The following is an 18,261-nucleotide window of genomic DNA, read 5'->3' on the forward strand; positions in this document are numbered from 1 at the left end:
AACATGAGCCACCAATGCCAGACCGCAGCCAGCAAGGCCAGCCATACCTTGTCATGCATCCAAAGGTGCATCTCAAGCTTGTCCAGAGAGGGGATGCTCCCCCTGTATGTGACTTTGGTCAGGCCGCAGTTGGAGTACTGCATCCAGTACTGGGCTCCACACTTCAAAACGGGTGTGGCCAGCCTGTAGAGAGTTCAGAGGAGGGCCACCTGCTTGGTGAGAGGGCAGCAAGACAGGCCCTATGAGGAGAGACTGAGGGACCTGAACCTGTTCAACCTCAGCAAGAGGAGGCTGAGGGGGGACCTGGTGGCTGCCTACAAGCTCATCAGGGGAGATCAAAAGCAAATAGGTAGAGCCTTTTTCTCCCCAGCACCACCTGGGGTGATGAGGAACAATGGTAATAAGCTGATGGAGAATAGGTTTAGGTTAGAGATCAGAAGGCAATATTTTACAGTTAGGGTGGCCAAAATCTGGAACCAACTTCCCAGAGAAGTGGTCCTCCCCCCTACCTTGGGCAAATTCAAGAGGAGGTTGGACAATCACCTGTCTGGGGTCTTGTGAACCCAGCATTCATTCCTGCCTATGGCAAGGGGTTAGGCTAGATGATCTGTTCAGGTCCCTCCTGACCCTAGCTACCATGAAACTATGAAACAGGCAGACCAAAACCAGTGGGGTTAGGGCTTGTGAGACAGGTGGCCTGAAGCCAGGAGGGCCTGAGGTCCCAGAGCCTGAGTGGGGTGAAACCAGGGTACCCCATATAGTGGACTTTGACTGACAGACCCAATTAGAGAGAATGGGCAGAAGTCCTGAGGAGGCTAAACATGGTACTGGGGGGCAAGGTGCCACACTGAAGTGAATAACCAATAACATCTGTGAGCCCTGGAGCTTGGCTGTAGGGGTGTAAAGAGGCCACAAATAGACCTTAAGGCAGGTATGACAAACAGGTACCCTGGGGTATGGATGGGCCAAGAAGGCCCATGTGGTGCTTGAGGGGCAGGATTGGGACCAGTGGAGTCCAAGAGGGACCTGCTGTGTCCAAGATGGACAAAGCTTCACTCTGGGTCCCGAGGTTCACCTCCCTTTTTACAAACCAACTAATTGCATCAAGGCAGGTGAGAGAAAAGGGAGGTTTACTGAGGGCACTGGAGTGAGACAGGAGCTGTATGTTCACCAGGGGTCATCATGGCCATCCCTAGGGCTCAGTCCTGTTACAGAGACATACCAAATTACTGTCCAGACAGATAGACATGTATCAACCCATCTGTAACCAAAAAATAAACAAAAGCAGTAGTAATGATAGCATCTTAGAAACTGACCCTTACAACTTGAAATATGTGAACTATCCCAGGTAAAACTAGATTCTTCAAGAAACAGATAAGAGAAACTGATACTATCTGTATCATTACTTTGCACCTTTTAGAATACTTACAAGTATCACACTCACTAAACGAAGCAAATAAATAATAATTGGACACAAGCATCAACAAGAAGTAAATTGTCATATAGCAGTTTCTTGAAGCCACATGATTGACCAGAAAAGAGCCATGGTAGCAGGCAAGCTTTCTGATTATAAACAGCACTAAAAAATGTAGAATACTGAAGGGTTTTTTTGAAAATTAATTCCAACTCTACTGAACTCTTTGAAGTTTAAAGTGCTTTTGTAGAGGAACTTAAGTAGTTAAGCAAATAATATAAGGATATAACAGGAATGACTATCTTAATTGGTTTTGTAATATGTGTAACGCATGCATCAAATAGAATACTAAAAACTTTAAAAATTAACATTCAATTATTTTAACTTGTAACTTAAGGTGTGTACAAACATTTGCTACACCTGGTCTACAATAGCCACATGATCATACATCAGGAGCAGCATGTGCAGACAGTTGCTGGGGCTAGGAGCTGCACTGGGAAACTGGTCTAAGTAACTCAGGGAGGGGTGGGATTAGGGGAGGTTGGAGGGTCCATGGTGGGATTATTCATACAAGAGTGGTGCAATTCAGGGGGCTAAAAATAACCCAGTTGGGGGCTGGTGGGGCTGGTACGAGGAACTCAGCCCCAGGCTGGGGCGAGCAGTCCTAGCTGCAGGGCTGTGCTCCAGCCATCTGTTGACATTTCATAGATTGGGCTAATTCGTTTCTGATCTAAGTTAATTCACCTACTTGGGTAAAATAATGCAGTTCAGACCCATGATTTTTGTGCCCAATTTAACCCCCCTGAACTTCTGCACAGATGGGCATTTAAACTGAGCTAACTCTAGTAAGGTTGATCTAAACATAACATCTGCATGTACCCTTAAGCTATAAACATAATATGTAGCTGCACTTGTCTATATGGGTTTTTAGTCTAAGCATGTTTCTGTTTTACTACACTGACTCTTTTTTTTCTGTCCCAGTATATAACACAGTTTGCTATTTTTTGTAAAATTCCTAACTGTTATGTTGGAATATTAAAATGGGACTGATCAACCTAATTCCTGATTTTATACTTATGTAAGATCCATACACTAAGAGACTTTAAAAGATTCTTCTCCGTTTCAATATTTGAGGAACAGTAAAAACTCCATGCTCTCCCTTCAGTTAACTTGATTCCTAGAATTTTTTAGGGAGACAGTAATTAAAAATGTTAAATCATAGCCATGTAACGGCAAAGTATTATTACTGAAATTGGAAATTCATTTTTATTGTATCAAGGAGAATGTTTAGAAGAAACAAAAGGAGAAAGCTTGATTCTGGACCTACAAATGCTTACCATCTCTAAGGGACTCAAAGTATGTTCAACTCAACCAATTTTGCTCTAGTTATAATGATTAATTGGCTTTTCAAAGCCATCAAGATGCTGACTTGCTTGTACTGCAAGTCATTTGGAAACTTTCCAACAACCTATTTGTCTGCTACAGATAATGAAATGTGTACACTCCTATCCCAACTGCAATGAAGGTTTGCATGCCCATCATAATTGATTTCCAAATATATAAGTTTTAAGCATATGCTTCAGGAACCTGGAAAGTGTGGAACAGTGATCCAAAATTAAAAATGAGAACTAAATGTCATGTGATACTTTGTGTTTCTAATCACAGCTAACTTTTCCTGCAGTGTTTTTGGAAAACAAAACAAAACCAAAAAAAAAATTATATTTAAAAATCAGCCTGGGAATAGATAAAATAAAGTAGTAGAATTTATGTGATTTTATTCTAATTCAGCATTTATTATTACAGTAGAAAAGTGGGGTCACATCAAGGTTGCCTAAGGCAGCAGTTAAGTAGGGTTCAACTAACAGCATAAGTCTCTGTAATATTTAGGAATCTTAAAAACTGTCACTTGCAAAGCATGCTTTGCATAGCGTCTTATCCAAATGGATTTCAATCTTCAAAACTATTAATCAAATACAGAAAATAAAAAAGGACTTATGATTACCTGGCTTTTTGTTGTCTTTTCCATGCTACACAAATGCAACTAAATGGATATTGATTTGAGATGTATATTTTTAAAGAAACCTTTAAAAGAGGAAACTTGACCAAAGATGCTCTAGGTAATTGGCTGAAAAAAACTGTTCAGATCAGCAGTAATGCCAGCCCTTTGAGACTTTTTTTCCCCTTAGCCAATATATCGCTGAGCCTTTAAACATACCCACAGAACAGCTAATACAGTGATCTAAGTGTTCACAGAGATTGAGATTTGATTCCCAGTGCTTCTGATCATGTAGAGAGTCCTTTAACTGTGATGGGAAACTATGCATTAAGTCTGATACATGTGCTTATAACTCAATTTGCTTAAATATTAGAGTAATGTAGATTTTGAATGTATACTGTATTCTTATTTTTTAATCTAGTTTCCTTAGCTGCCTGAAATAGAAAAGTCCTCTACATATAGATTGCCAGAATCTGTACATCTAAAATAAATATATCATTTCACACACACACACACACGCACACGCATGTGTGTATTTTTTATATCTATATGTCTGTGAATTGTTTTAATATTGACTCACATACCTTCTTTAAATTTTAATAAAACACTATACTGTGTTCATGTGTATTAAGCTTTTTTTTTTTTTCATCCCTCTGCTCTGGAGCACGTTAACCTTGATGTATTCATTCATCTTTTCACATATAAGTTATTTTAAACAGAGCATAAATCATTGTGACTACTAAATCAGCTTTATTAAATAGCAGTTAAACATTTAAAAATAGCAATGTGGCCAGAATGCATTTTACTCAAAGTACATGCAGAAACCCACAAATATATTAAAACTGTTAAGAATAGAAAACAAGACATTTTAAATAAATGTCATAACATCCTAATTTACATAGTGATGAATATGCATTGCATACTTTACATAGCTTCCATCGTCAATACATTCTTCATTTCCTTATTACTCTCCTTCGGAAGTATGCTCCTTATTGTACCTGATCTCTGACTTCCTACCCTTGAGTTTCTCATCCTGTTATACCAACCCCCATCTTTTAGGTTAGCCCTGCTTGCAGCCACTGGGCTGCACTATGCCCCAAACTCCCCAGGGCTCCGCTTCCCCGAGGGCACTCTGCCCCTAACCCCCCCAGCATGGTGGAGCACAGCAGCTGCAAGCAGGCAGTGTCCACTGCTCTGCTTGCTGCAGCAGGGGCAGGCAGCTGCCTGCAGCTGGATGGGAGCAGGCTGGGGCCAGCAGCCGCTGCAGGCTCAGGGGCTCCAGGCTCATCCACTCTGCCTGCCTCCACCCCAGCCCCGGCTGCAGCGGCCCCAGGAACTGGCAGCGCCAGCTGCCTGTACCAGAGCATGGTGCAATCGCTCCCAGGCCAGCTGCAGCAGGAGCTGGGGTGAGTGGGGGCAGGCAGAGCCCTGGGGGCTTCGGGGCACGATGCAGCCCAGTGGCTGCTGGTAGCTTCCGGGGCTGCTAAAGCTGGGCCTGGGGTGAATGCCACGCTCTGCATCTCTTAGGGCTCCAGTCGTCTGCACTCACCCCAGCCGGCCCCAGGAGCAGCCAACAGGGGAACCTATCCCTATTTCTTACATTATAAAGTAGGTTCACTTTATGTGAATTCAATTTATGCTGTGTTCCCCAGGAACGCCTGTATCGCATAAATCAAGGGAAACCTGTACTACCCTTCCCTCTAGAGCATATTCGTTCTTCTTTTCACCCATCATTTTTTCTGGCTACTCACCTTTCTGTCTTTGGTATCCACTTGCAATCTTCTTGAGTTTCCACCACCATTACTTAGAGCAGGGCTATGTAACTGGAAGCCCACTGCCCACATGCACTTGCAAGGGGTTAACACCTAGCCATGGGCTCCTGCCTAACTAGCACTCTTCCACTACTCCTGCTGTTGCTGGGGTCTTTAGGATCCTCCTTCCTTCTATGGCTTCCCTTTCTACCCCTGCTTCTGAGGGTGGAGCAGCATGGGCTGTGGGGGCCAGGCATTCTCTGCAGCTTCTGTAGGGAGGGTGAGGTGGTGGGGCTCAAAAGTTGAACACCCTGGTTTAAAATATGATTCCCAATCTGCTCACAACTATTGGGATTTGAATAGAGCAATATGGTATACCGTGGTATTCAAATCCTTTGAGTCATATCTCTACAGGTCTATGGCTAAGTTCGTACTGCAAGCATGATTCATATAGTGGATTGTGGGTCAAATTTTTGAAAGTGCCTTTTGTTGCATTAAAACCAATGGGTCTTAATATCCTAAAACATGTATTTGCCACTGTAAATTTTACTCCATGACCAATAACATGTGGCCACGGTCAACTCCCACACCTACCCACTTGGTGAATTTCTTCCAAGTAGGGAAATGAATCAGCTGTTCAGGGTCACAAGAAATGTGGGCTTTTCTGACCAATCCAGACTATTTAACAGATTTGAACCTGCATCAAGTTTATTATTCTCTAAAAAACTCATTGAACCATGACAAAATAAACTTCCAATTTAGGTTTTTTTAAAAATCATTCCTTTTCCTAATTCTCATGTCTGTCTTATATTTTCTACCCATGAATATTCTCATGAATAATATTACTTGCTAACATGTTTATCAAAATATTTAGAAAGTACTTCTTAAATTTCATGGAAAGTTGATTTCAAACTTAGTATTTACCTTTGGAAACCACATCTCAGTAGATAAACTTATCTAATCAGGTAATTGAAACTTCCTTGTAACCTTTTGGTTCATTGTAAAGAGCTCAGATATTTTTGTGTCACTGTCTATTTGCATTAATTCACATACAAAAAAGTTGGAAAAGAATAATTGAATGCATTATTTATTATGAATTATTAACCTAGAGCTGTATGGTTCTTCTAATTTCAGGTGAAATAACAGACTAAGCAAATCTTACAGCTGTCTACAGCTGTCTGAGTCCACTGAAGACTTCATTAGACAACCTTTTTCACTATTGGTCAGTCTTTTGTATTTCAGATGGGTTTTAGTTCCTTGCTTGGTCCCACGTCAGACGTTTAAGCAAAAAATAATGAAGCCCACTTCCACTATTCACCTCTGAGTCAGCAAATAAATGCATGTAAACTATATTAAGGGCAAAATAAAATCAAATAAAAAGACCAAATGCCTTTGATATCAATATTGAGGTGAAATGAGTGTCTTAGCTCCTGTGCTCTCTAACAACTACTTTTCATTCCTGCTTCTTCATGCATGCATGGACAGCAATGATGACGTTTATTCTTGAACCAGACTAGATGGAGGCTTGTTCAACATTACAAGGTTTAGAGCAAAAACCAAAATTAAATAGCTGGTTCTGAGAGATTTCCTGTTTGCAGATGATGCAGTCTTGGTTTCCCACAGTGAATCTTCCCTGCAAAAAATCTCATGGGTAGATTTTCTGCACCATGCAACAGTTTGGGGTTGACAATTATCTGAAGAATTTGATCATGTACCAATGCCTTGCATCACTCTGGAGGGTAAATCTCTTGATAACACTGACAACTTTTGCCACTTGGGTTCTATGCTCAGCAGCAATCTTGATCTTCGGCCTGAATTGACAAACAGAATCAGAAAAGCAGCTAAGAATTTCAGGCTATTACAGAAATATGCATGGAATAACAGCACACTATCAACTAAGATGCAGATGCAAATCTATGAGACTGTCATCCCTGCTTTATGGTTCAGAAACATGGACTATATACTAGGCACATCAGGATACTGAACAGCTTCCACATGAAATGTCTTTCTAAGATCCTGAAAATAAAGTGGGAAGACAAAATACCGAACACAGAGGTACTGGAGTGCATAAGACTAATACACGTAGAAACCACTATCAAAAAGACAAGATTGTGATGGCACAGCCATGTCAGGAAAATGCTAAGAGACCATACCCCAAGAATATTTTGTACAGCAAGATTTGAGATGGCTCTAGAAAGTGGGATTGCTTTCTATGGTGGTACCACAACACATGCAAAAATGATAGGAAGTCATTCAACACCAACATAGAAGGTTGGGAGGAGTGTGAAGAATCCCATCCAATTTGGAGGGAATATCTGGCACTGAGTGCAGCTTAACATGAAGTGGCTTTGATTCAGAGGATGTTAGCGAAGCGAAAAAGAAGGAAGCAGCATTCTGTAAACTTGGACTCCAACTCAGACAACGCATAGATCTGTGAAACTTGTAACAAGGCATGTCACTTGTGAATTGGGCTGGTCAGCCACAAGCAGATTCACTGGGCATCTGACTGGACCTCTTACACATACACCATGAGTATCAATGGTTACCTATATATTAAGAGCAGAAAAAGAACCGTTACTTCATGTTATTTATATATTTATGATAGATTATATAATATACATGTTATTTACATTTATAAATAACATGAAGTAACGATTCTTTTTCTGCCCTTAATATGCCAAGGTAGGTACGTAGATCAGTCAGTCGAGAGATTGATTAGCATTCATAGATACCTACACAGACATATGCTTGATTAAAAATTAAGATTTGTAATAGAACGTGTGTTTTCATATGTATGAAATATGGGGAAAATTTATTTGTCATATATAAAAATAAAAGGAGAGGGTAATAAGTGTCCAACACTCTATTTCACATTGTTACAATCATTTTCTGGAAAAAAGTCTATTTCTAAATTTGTCCTGATAATACAATAAAATGAAACCTGTTTTGAAGATTAAAGTCTTTACAGACAAACTTTAAGAGGAGTATCAAGTTCAAACTTTTTTTTTTTTTTTTTTTTTGGTTCCCTTCAACAACGCCTTCCCTTAAGACCTCGGTTTTTGATCATTTCCTATGTGGCCAGATTATGTGTGTTTCATGATGCATTAAAGCATCTTGTTCCTGATGCTATTTTCATTTAATTCAATGTTAAAGTCACAATGACTTCAATGAGAATGGGAACATCTCTGATCTATTTATCTATCTTTAAGCCTTAGACCAATTTCCATCACTATAGGATGTGACCACTTACCATGTAAATCAGTATCAGTGGCAAAGTCTCTAGCCTAATAGAAATTACTTAGTTTTGTTATTGCCGTTGCATTTTTGCTGGTCTCTCTGTTTTAACTTTTGGTGTCTTTTTTCTTATGAAATGTTTTTGTTTTGGGGAGAGTATAGAATTTTTATAGGTGATGAGGCTGACACTGAGACCAACTCTTGCTATTTTGGAAAGGCTTTTTCGAAGAGAAAACACATGAATTTATCACAAACCAAACTATCTACTGACACAGCTTGAAAAAGATTTGTGACAAAATGCTGTTATATTCTATTTATGATTCTTGTTCCTTTCAGTTAAAAATACATACTTTGTTTAAGAGGTTACAGCATTTTTTAACTTAAGGTACAATTATTCGGCATTACTATTCTCTTCTTTTCTAAAGTCAGTGCTGAGCTTAGCAATTTATATGCTCAGTTAGAATGTGTTAATTATATTTGCTTGTCTGTCATGCTGTGCCCTTTTGTACACAAAAAATACAGATGTTTTAAAGCATGCAGGTTCATTTTGTATAATTTCTAACGTACTCATTAACTTACTGAAAGGGGAAGTATAACGGTTGCTGCCGAGACAGGTATATTTGGGGTTATTTTATGCATAAGATGTACAAACTGACAGAACCTGAATGTGTTCTCTTGGGAGAATGTTGTAGAGAGACTGAGATTAGTTCCAGTTTAGTTATTATGCATAACTTGAATTAAATAAAGTTAATTTGGGTTAAACTGTTTCTTTTATCCTGGAAAACCAAAGCAAGATCCCATTCCAATGCTGGGTGTGTGTTCCATTGCTAATATAAGCATTTTGGAAAAAGGTATGCTATACCTTATTCCAGTATAATAATACATAGGAGATCTGATCTCTGTCCTGCTGGGGTCCATACAGGAAATACACCCTTTCCAAAAAAAACCCCAAAAACAGAGAAAGGGAGATCACTATATCTGTGGTCTCTCTACACAATGTACTTACTCACAAAGTATGGAGCAGATAGGAAAGGAGTCATTTAGGGGATAGCAAGACTGGAGGAACATTTTTAGTGCACTAAAAATATCTGCAATATGAGTCTGGAAAGGGATCTACCAAAAAGTTCTTCCATCTTGAAGCAGTATTTGCCATCTACGTGGTACCAGTCTATATCAGGAAATTATATTTTTGATGTGTCCAGATCCACAGAAGTTTAGGGCTGGAAGAGACTTTGTGAGATCATCAGGTCCAGCCCCCATGCTATGGGCAGAAAACACTGCTGGGATCAAATAACCCCAGCAAGGTGTGTGTCCAGCCTCCTTTTGAAGACCTCCAGGGTAGGTGCCTTCACCACCCCTACTGGGAATCTATTCCAGAGTCTAAAACCATGAGGAAGTTTTTCCTTACATCCAGTCTGAAACATTCTTCTAGGAGTTTATGACCATTGCTCTTGATTTTCCCCTGTGGTGCTTTGGTGAATAGTTGTTTGCCTAGTCCCTGATGCTCTCCCCTAATATATTTCTAAGCTGCCACCAAAACCCCCTAAAGTCTTCAATTTTCTAGGCTGAACTGTTCCATATCTGTCAGCCTTTCCGTGTATGGCTTGCTCTTCAGGCCTGTAATCATATGAGTGGCTCTTCTCTGGACTTCCCCAATCTTTTCCACATCCTTTTTGAAGTGTGGCAGTCAGAACTGGATGCAGTACTCCAGCTGTGGCCTCACCAATGCCAAGTAGAGCAAGAGAATAACCTCCTTAGTTTTGCTTGAGATGTATTAGTTGATGCATGCTAGTGTATTGTTTGCTCTGCTAACTGCAGCATCATAATTGTGGCTCATATTCATTTTATAGTCAATTAGACTCCCAGGTCCCTTTCAGACATGGTGCTAGCTTGCATAGCAGCACCAAGCCTCTAAGTTTGTTGCAGATTTTTCTTCCCCAGATGGGGCATTTTACACTTCCTGGTGTTGAACAGCATCTGGTTCTGGTCCGCCAATCTAAGTAATCTATCTAGGTCCATCTGGATCGTCAGTCTACCCTGATGAATGGCCTCACTCCCCCACAGCTTAGTGTTATTGGCAAACTTTGCCAGTGTGCTTTTCAACCCACATCCAGGTCATCGATGAAGATGTTGAAAAGCACTGGTCTAATTACCAAACCCTGCGGGACCCCACTGGCTACCTTCTACCACGTCTACTCAGGTCTGTCTATCAGTACTGTCTGATTCTGACCCCAACAGTCCCCTAGTTTTACCTTAAGAGCCTCATGGGACACCAAGTGAAAAGCTTTCCCAAAGTCCAAGTAAATGACATCAACCTCATCTACCTTATCCAGATAGTGGGTAACCTGGTCATAGAGGGAGATGAGGTTAGTCAGATATGACCTACCCACAACAAAATGATGCTGGCTGTCATTCAGAATTTTGCCTTCTACTAGTTTATTGCATATGGACTCCTTGTGAAATTTTTCAAGGATTTTTGCTAGGATTGAGGTCAGGCAGATTGGCCTGTAGTTCCCTGTGTCCTCTCTCCTCCCCTTCTTGAAAATGGGTACAACATTGGCTCTATTCCAGTCTTCTGGGACCTCTCCTGAGCACCAAAACTTCTCAAAGAGATTTGCTAGCAGCCCTGAGATGACTTTAGCTAGTTCATTCAGCACTCTTGAATGGAGTTCACCCAGTCCTGCTGACTTATAGCTATCCAGCCTCTCTAACTATTCTTTCACCAGCTCTACGATGACTGCTGGTAGGTGATCATCCCTACTGTGATTATTGTGTGTTATATTTGCATTTAGCAGGCTATCACTCTTTGACCAGTGGAACACAGATGCAAAGTACTCATTCAGGAGTTCAGTTTTCTCCTTGGTGTCAATGATCAGATGTCCAGATGCATTGAGCAGTGTCTGTCCAGAAAAGTGACATTGTGTTTTTCCATGGAGATCAGGGCTTTCAGCATATACATGTGTCTACATGTCTGAGGTGAAACAATCAATTAATTTCAAAGGGGAATGAAGGAGCATCCTGCAACGTAATTCTGTACTGGGATATCTATAGGAAGTTCAATATAGAATTTTTCCACTCCCAGTGACCCTTCTCAGGCTTCCTGTGGGAGGCAATGATTATGCTAATAGTATAGAAAGATCCTACAAAGTTTCAGGAAAGCTTTCTGGAAAAAAAAAAATGCATCACTTTATTATATAATAATACTTAATGTAAAATGCTAGCTTATAGAATATATATAAAAAAAAGAGATATTTCTCATGAAATAAACTTTCAGTAATAATTTAAGGTGGGATAAAAAAGAATAAGGGAAAACCTCACATGGAAAGTTGCCCCCCAAATCTATCTTATTAAATTATATTTCTGCTTGTTCTAAGAGGCACTTTTGCAGATGTGCATTTCCTCCTATGTTACAAAAAGCAACTGTGACTTCATTGCACTCTGTTGAACAGTTTTACTATTTACTACCAGTAATTTAAGCCATTTCTCTGGTTGAAGTTTAGATTTGAGAAGCTATCCTAACAATATTGATGGAAGTTGAATTAAAGCCTTAGAATGGATAAAGAATCAACTTGTTTAAAAAGCGTGATGCTAGAAAGTGAAAAAGTCTGTACTTTCAGTCTCAGAAAAGGAAACTGGCACGCTATAACTGGAAAGAAATTGAGTTTTCCCCCCTTCAAATCTTCTGATGACCCATTGCATAAAATGCATTCTTCAGTGCCCATTTAGCATGAACATGCATTATAGAGCACAATGATCCAACCATTTATGTATCCTATTCAATTAATCTAAGCTGTATTTCTTTAGCTTGTTAGTAAGGATATTGGGAGAGACATTGTTGAATGCCTTGCTAAAGTAAAGGCAAATTACATCTACTGCTCACCCCTCATCCACAGAATCCGTCATCTTATCATAAAAGGAAATTGGGTTGATCAGGCATGATATGCTGGCTGTTCCTGATCCCCTTGTTCTTCTCTATAGATTCCTTGAAAACATACTCCATGATATTTCCAGATATTCAGGTCAGGATCACTGCCCTGTAGTTCCTTAGATCCTCCTTGTTCCCCTCCTTAAATGTGGGTGTTATAGTTGCCCTTTTCTAGCCATCACAGACCAAGCTGAACCTGCAAGGAGTTCTCAAAAAGAATAGTAAGACTCCAAAATAACCTCAACCAATTCCTTCAATACCTAGGGTGTACCCATGTGGCTCTCCCAACCTTAAAGCATCTGGCTTCTCTAAGTAATCTCTAACCTGTTCTGCTACTACTGGGATGTTTGTCTCCTTCCCTATCTTTGCTCCACAGCTGCCATGAAAGTTCCTGTTAAGCCTATCACCTGATGCAAGTTCTTTCTTATTTATATTTTCTTTTTCTCTTCTCTTCATTTATTAGAAAAAAAGTATTGGATAAAGCAAAGTTGTTGTTTAAAATATTTTTTTATTCTATCTTTTTAAAATAATATCTAATTAACGCTGTTGAAGAGAGAATAAAGTGGCATGCTAATGAAAATAATCAGTGTCACTGAATTAAGGATAGTTAAAATATTTTTATATAAATATTAGTATTTGTATCAATGGATTCAACAGAAGTAGAAACACACAAAAGATACAAAACAACATTCACCCTGGATCTATCTATCTATAGCGTGCGCGTGCCTTAGAATGGTTCAGGATAGGCAGCAGGGGTTAACTGATTTCTAAAAAGCCTGGATCTCATACACAGAGAATTTCACAGAGCATTCAAAGCAGACAGGCTGTGTAATACAACAAGGCCAACACAGACACATAGCCCAGGAAAGAAAGGGGCACATACTATACTGTTCCATAACATAAGATAAGGTGGCACCATCAAACAAGGCCCCAGAGCAGGGGGACCTGATTCTCAGTTTTAGGGGAAATAGACCAACTTAGGAGAAGACCCAGAAAGACAAAATTAGTATGTGTGCATGTGATGAGCTACATGGACATATGACAACCACACAGAGACCACCCAGTGACAGACATGGATCAAAAGTCATCAGGAGTCATCAGGTGGGAAGGAGAATACAAAAGCAGAGACTTAAGAGTAACAAAGTGTACTTCCCTCTCCATCCCTCCCTGTCCTGCCAGGGTCCTCCTCCTCCAGATGTACCTTGACTCTGATGACAGCCCTAGGATTTGGTAGATATATAGAACTGCTTGGTTATTTTCATTGCTTGTTTTCTGTTATCACTGTGTATCAATAACTTTGCCTATTTTTGAATGGAAAGGTCATGGCCAACTCCACCCCCTGGAACAAGGCATCTGGGTCCTAAATTCAGAGCCAACAAAAACTACCTCCTTTGTTTTATCGTTCTACTCGACATCTCCTGCAAGTTTGAAAGAATAATGAAGAACAGTTACTACCTTCTCCAGGGTACAGATCAGATGATAATATATATGAGCACTCATGTATAACCATGTTTCACTTTAGTGGCAAAAACTAAAATACAAAAGTGAAGCCTCCCAGAATATCTGAGATTATTTCTTATAAAATTTGGAAAATACAAGGGGGTTGAAAGACATGTTAAGATAAACAGTTTTCACTGCTCAAATGTATTAACAATTTAAAAGTAAAATAAAAGAATATCTAAAATTAATCTGAGTGGAGTTAATCTCTTTTGAACATTAACTGAATCCATTTATAAGGAACAGGTTTTGTGAAAGAATATGCATTTATAACAGCTGCTTCATTTGAGAATAGCAGGTTGGTTAGAATTGTACCAGATTTCTGAGAAGATGTTAAGAATGATCTCAGGAATTATAGTTCTGTAAATGTTACTTCAGCACCAAGAAAAAACAGTGGAAAAAATTATGAAAGATAGATTTAAAGAACACTTGTGAGCATGACATAGAAAACCACCCTTGGTTATCTATTAAAATGCCTCAAAGAGTTAATAAAATACAACAGAAACACAGGTTACCATAATTTCTTTCATCTTTCCAAAGTCTTTTCTTAAGGAACAACTAGTATCTGTGTAATGATAGCTGAACTTTTTTATGGGTTAGAAACTAGCAACAAAAGTATGTTTAAGTAATCAATTGATAGCAAAGAAAGAAACTGAAGGGCAGCTCTGCATGGGTGAGGAACAAAAGGAGCCTTTCCATTCAAATCCATGCCAGCAGTAGTGGGGAGAACTATTTCAGTTTTACAGACCTAATGCTTGATCAGTAGTAATCAAAATTGCTGGAGACAGAGAGAAAGTGGACACATACCAACTTCTCTTGCAAAGAGGGCTCTTTGCTATAGAAGACAAAGTTACACTATATCAAAGGGTATTGTTTTTTCCTCTGATACAAGGAAATGCCCTTCCAAAGCACCTATAAGACATATTTTTTAGGCCTGAGGTGCAGTTACTCTGGTGGGCATATCACTAAGGTAGTAAACTTCCATCTACCTCACTGAGGTCAGTATCTTTACAGCCACAATCTGCATTCATTAGTAAAGTGAATGAGGATGTTTAGTAATAATAACCTTTAAAAGAAGACAATAATGAAGTGTCAAATGCTTCTGGTAAGATTAATGGATTTACTATTCCTGGCAAAAGAACATTTTCACAAAATTTAGTTGGGCTATGTGTGTGTTTGTAAAAATATATATATATATATATAATACACACACACACACACACACACTGAACTAAGTTACCCCTGCAAACAGTTTGTACACATTGATGAACTCAGAAGCTATCTTCTCAAATGAAGAAAAAAAAAAAAAAAGATAAAGAATCTTAGGCAGGTAGCCCTAAATATTTTAGAGGGGGCTGTTAAAAAAGTACAGAAATAAAACAGAAAATATTATAAAGAAATTCTAATTCAATTACATGCCCTCACCTTAAATAGTGCATTTGAGGTTGTTCACGGTATCTGAGAAAAAAGTGTTACTAAAAATAGAAAAGGTCCAAAGCAACCTTGTCAAGTAATTAGAGGTCTAAGAGCTTCATACCAAGTCCAGAACAATTCCTATCCAAATAAAACAATGTGAAGGTAAAGGAGCTCAACAAGAAGCAAAATTAAAATAAAAAATAAAGGTCAACAAAAGGTGCCCCTGAAGTTTGTGACTGCTGATCCAGAGTTCTACATCACTACCCCCTTGAAATCCACTCCCTCCTCCAGTATAGTATATTAAAAGCAAGAAAACATAATTTGTTATTAAAATAATTTTAATGTGAAGTGTGAAGAAAGAAAATTAGATGTCTTGTTTTTCAACTTCAGTAAACCTTAATAACTCTTCCTCACTATCTTTTTGTCTAAGTTTCTGCAATGGCAGAAGTATCTCTATTATGTTGCAGAATGAACATCTTATTGCAGTGAATGAACAGTTCCTACCTCTCAGGTTTATAGAATCATTCAGACCCAAGAAAACAATATTGTAGCAGTTTATGTTAATTTAACAGTTGAAGGGGTGATTCCTCCTCTACTCAGTATATGGATTAGAAACTCATTTATTTTTCTTTGTTATAAAAATACATTCTGAAGCACAAGTATGTGGCAAATTCAAAAAGAATGATAATTAGGCAACAAGTTATGCCACTGCATAATCTCATTATACCATAGATAGGGCCTTGACAATAATAGAATAGAATTAAAATTAAAAGTCAACAAAATTAAAATGCATAAAGTGGAATATATTTTGACATAGTGTTTAATTACATCAAGAAATTACTGGAGACAAAAGCTTAGAAAAAATCAAACATAGATCAGAGAGAGGACAGAAATCACAGTAGCAAAGTTAAAAATACAGTATAACTATCAATATTCCTGCTTCAGACCATAAGGTGATACCATTGAGGATGAAGAAAAGTCCCCCCATGGTCTAGAATTTCACAGTTAAGGCATTAATATGGATCTGAGCCATTAAATATCTGTGAGATGATGAGATTTCTTCACTTTCACTGAATGAAGTAGAAGTGGAGGGTGTTGAGCCATTCACAAGATTTATCGCTAAACAGTAACTAGTGGAGAAAAGAAGCTGAAGCATCTGGAACTGCATTCTGGATTAGAAAGGAATTAAAATAAAAGCTCTGCTTTGTCCTACCCAATGCTTGGTTCATTTTTTAAAAGATCAGGGTTTCTATTTGTTTTCAGAAAAAGCATCATGGTTAAAAGCTCCAGAGAAATGAGACAAGTAAAAGACTGTATTTGTTTTGTTTTTTAACCAATTGAACACAGTAAACATAACAATGAATGACATCCACTTTACTGTATGTGGCATCACAAAAGAGATTTTGAATTATCATCTCATTCCTTGGAACAGGCCCTCTGGGCTTCTAATGGACTAACATTAAATGATTTTTAAAACTTTATCTTGTAGAAAATAAAATTACTTTTTATCTTTAACTATTAACTTAGAAAGCACTTTCAAAGTAATTATTTAAATTCCAATGCTCTGCATGACAGGATTGTAGCAACATATGTTGCAAGTGCTTAAATTCCTCTATTGAAACTAAGCATATATCATTAAAGAAACTTACCCAAATGCTTTCTTCTTGACAGTACTGCTTCCAGTTCCTTCCACTATCACTGAACATCAGGAGGTAGCTTGTTACCCAATCTGAACTCCCATATCCACCTTGAGTAGCAACAGCAGTGATCTCAGTTCTCTCCCCAAGATCAATCTGGAGCCATTGATATTTGTTGGACACAAGAGGAGACCAACCACCAGCTCCTTTAAGAGGAAGAAAGAAAAAAGAAATGTAGAGATTATGAATTCATAGTAGAGAACATTAAAAATAAAAGCTGTGTTGATAGTCAAATGAATTCTCACTATAGATGAGGCACAACTAAAATATTTATTACTAGCAGAGTTCAATGATAGTAATCCCTCAGAACTGTTTGGATGGATGCAGTCAAACAAAACTTAAGTATTGTGATTTTCATAGAATCGTAGAAAATGAGGATTGGAAGGGACCATCCCTAACTAGATCATCTCAGGCAAGACTTTGTCTAGCTGGTTCTTAAAAACCTCCAAGGATGGAGAATCCACCACCTCTCTAGGTGACCTGTTCCAGTACTTCACTACCCTCCTCATGAGAAAGTCTTTCCTAATATCTAATTTAAGCTTCCCTTGTTGCAACTTGACAACACTACTCCTTGTTCTGTCATCTGCTACCACCAAGAACAGTCTATTTCCATCCTCTTTGCAATCAAACTTCAGGTAGTTGAAGACTGCTATCAATTCCCCTCTCATTCTTCTCTTCTGCAGATTAAATAAACCCAGTTCCTTCAGTCTTTGTTTATAAGTAACATGCCCCTAACCATTTTTGTTGCCCTCTGCTGGATTATCTCCAATCTGTCTACATCTTTTCTGTAGTGGGGGGCCCAAAACTGGACACAGTACTCCAGATGTGGCCTCAGCAGTGCTGAATAGAGGAGAATAATCACTTCCCTTGAACTTCTGTCAATGCTTCTACTAATGTAGCCCAGTATGTAGTTAGCCAACTTGGCAACAAGGGCATTCTGTTGCCTCATATTCAACTTATTGTCCACTTTAACCCCTGTGATAGGGGTAAGCTTTCATGCATGGTGCAAGCACCGGCCTGTCCCCTGTCTATGGGTTAGCCACCCGCCTCTCTCAGCTGCCATGCCTTGATGTAATAATATTGATGTAATAATTAGGTGGGAGGCTACCCATTATACACCCCAATATCGGGGGGATATCCATGGATCCGTTCCACCCCTACACCAAAGCCTAAGCCTTGTAGATGCCATTTCAGGCACCCAACTCAACCATCCCCTTCGTCCATTAGCTGTGGCCCCTTCCCTGGGACCTTCAGCTTCCCTTTAAGCCCTGGCCCTGACTCAGGCCAGTCGGGACCCCAAGCTTCTCTGCTCTATATGGACATCCCTCGTG

General features: G+C 39.1%; 1 protein-coding gene across 3 annotated transcripts in view; it reads right to left on the minus strand.

The window, feature by feature from the left end:
• The window catches only part of CNTNAP4 (contactin associated protein family member 4), a 462,372-nt gene that overhangs the window by 306,951 nt on the left and 137,160 nt on the right, over nt 1-18,261 (minus strand). For all 3 annotated transcript variants that reach the window (XM_019478107.2, XM_059724866.1, XM_059724865.1), the window contains one exon: nt 16,883-17,076. In XM_019478107.2, coding sequence (XP_019333652.1) covers nt 16,883-17,076 — 194 coding nt within the window. The remainder of the gene's footprint in view (nt 1-16,882; nt 17,077-18,261) is intronic.

Source organism: Alligator mississippiensis, chromosome 3 (genome assembly GCF_030867095.1).
Source record: "Alligator mississippiensis isolate rAllMis1 chromosome 3, rAllMis1, whole genome shotgun sequence".
In the NCBI taxonomy this organism is placed as follows: domain Eukaryota; kingdom Metazoa; phylum Chordata; order Crocodylia; family Alligatoridae; genus Alligator; species Alligator mississippiensis.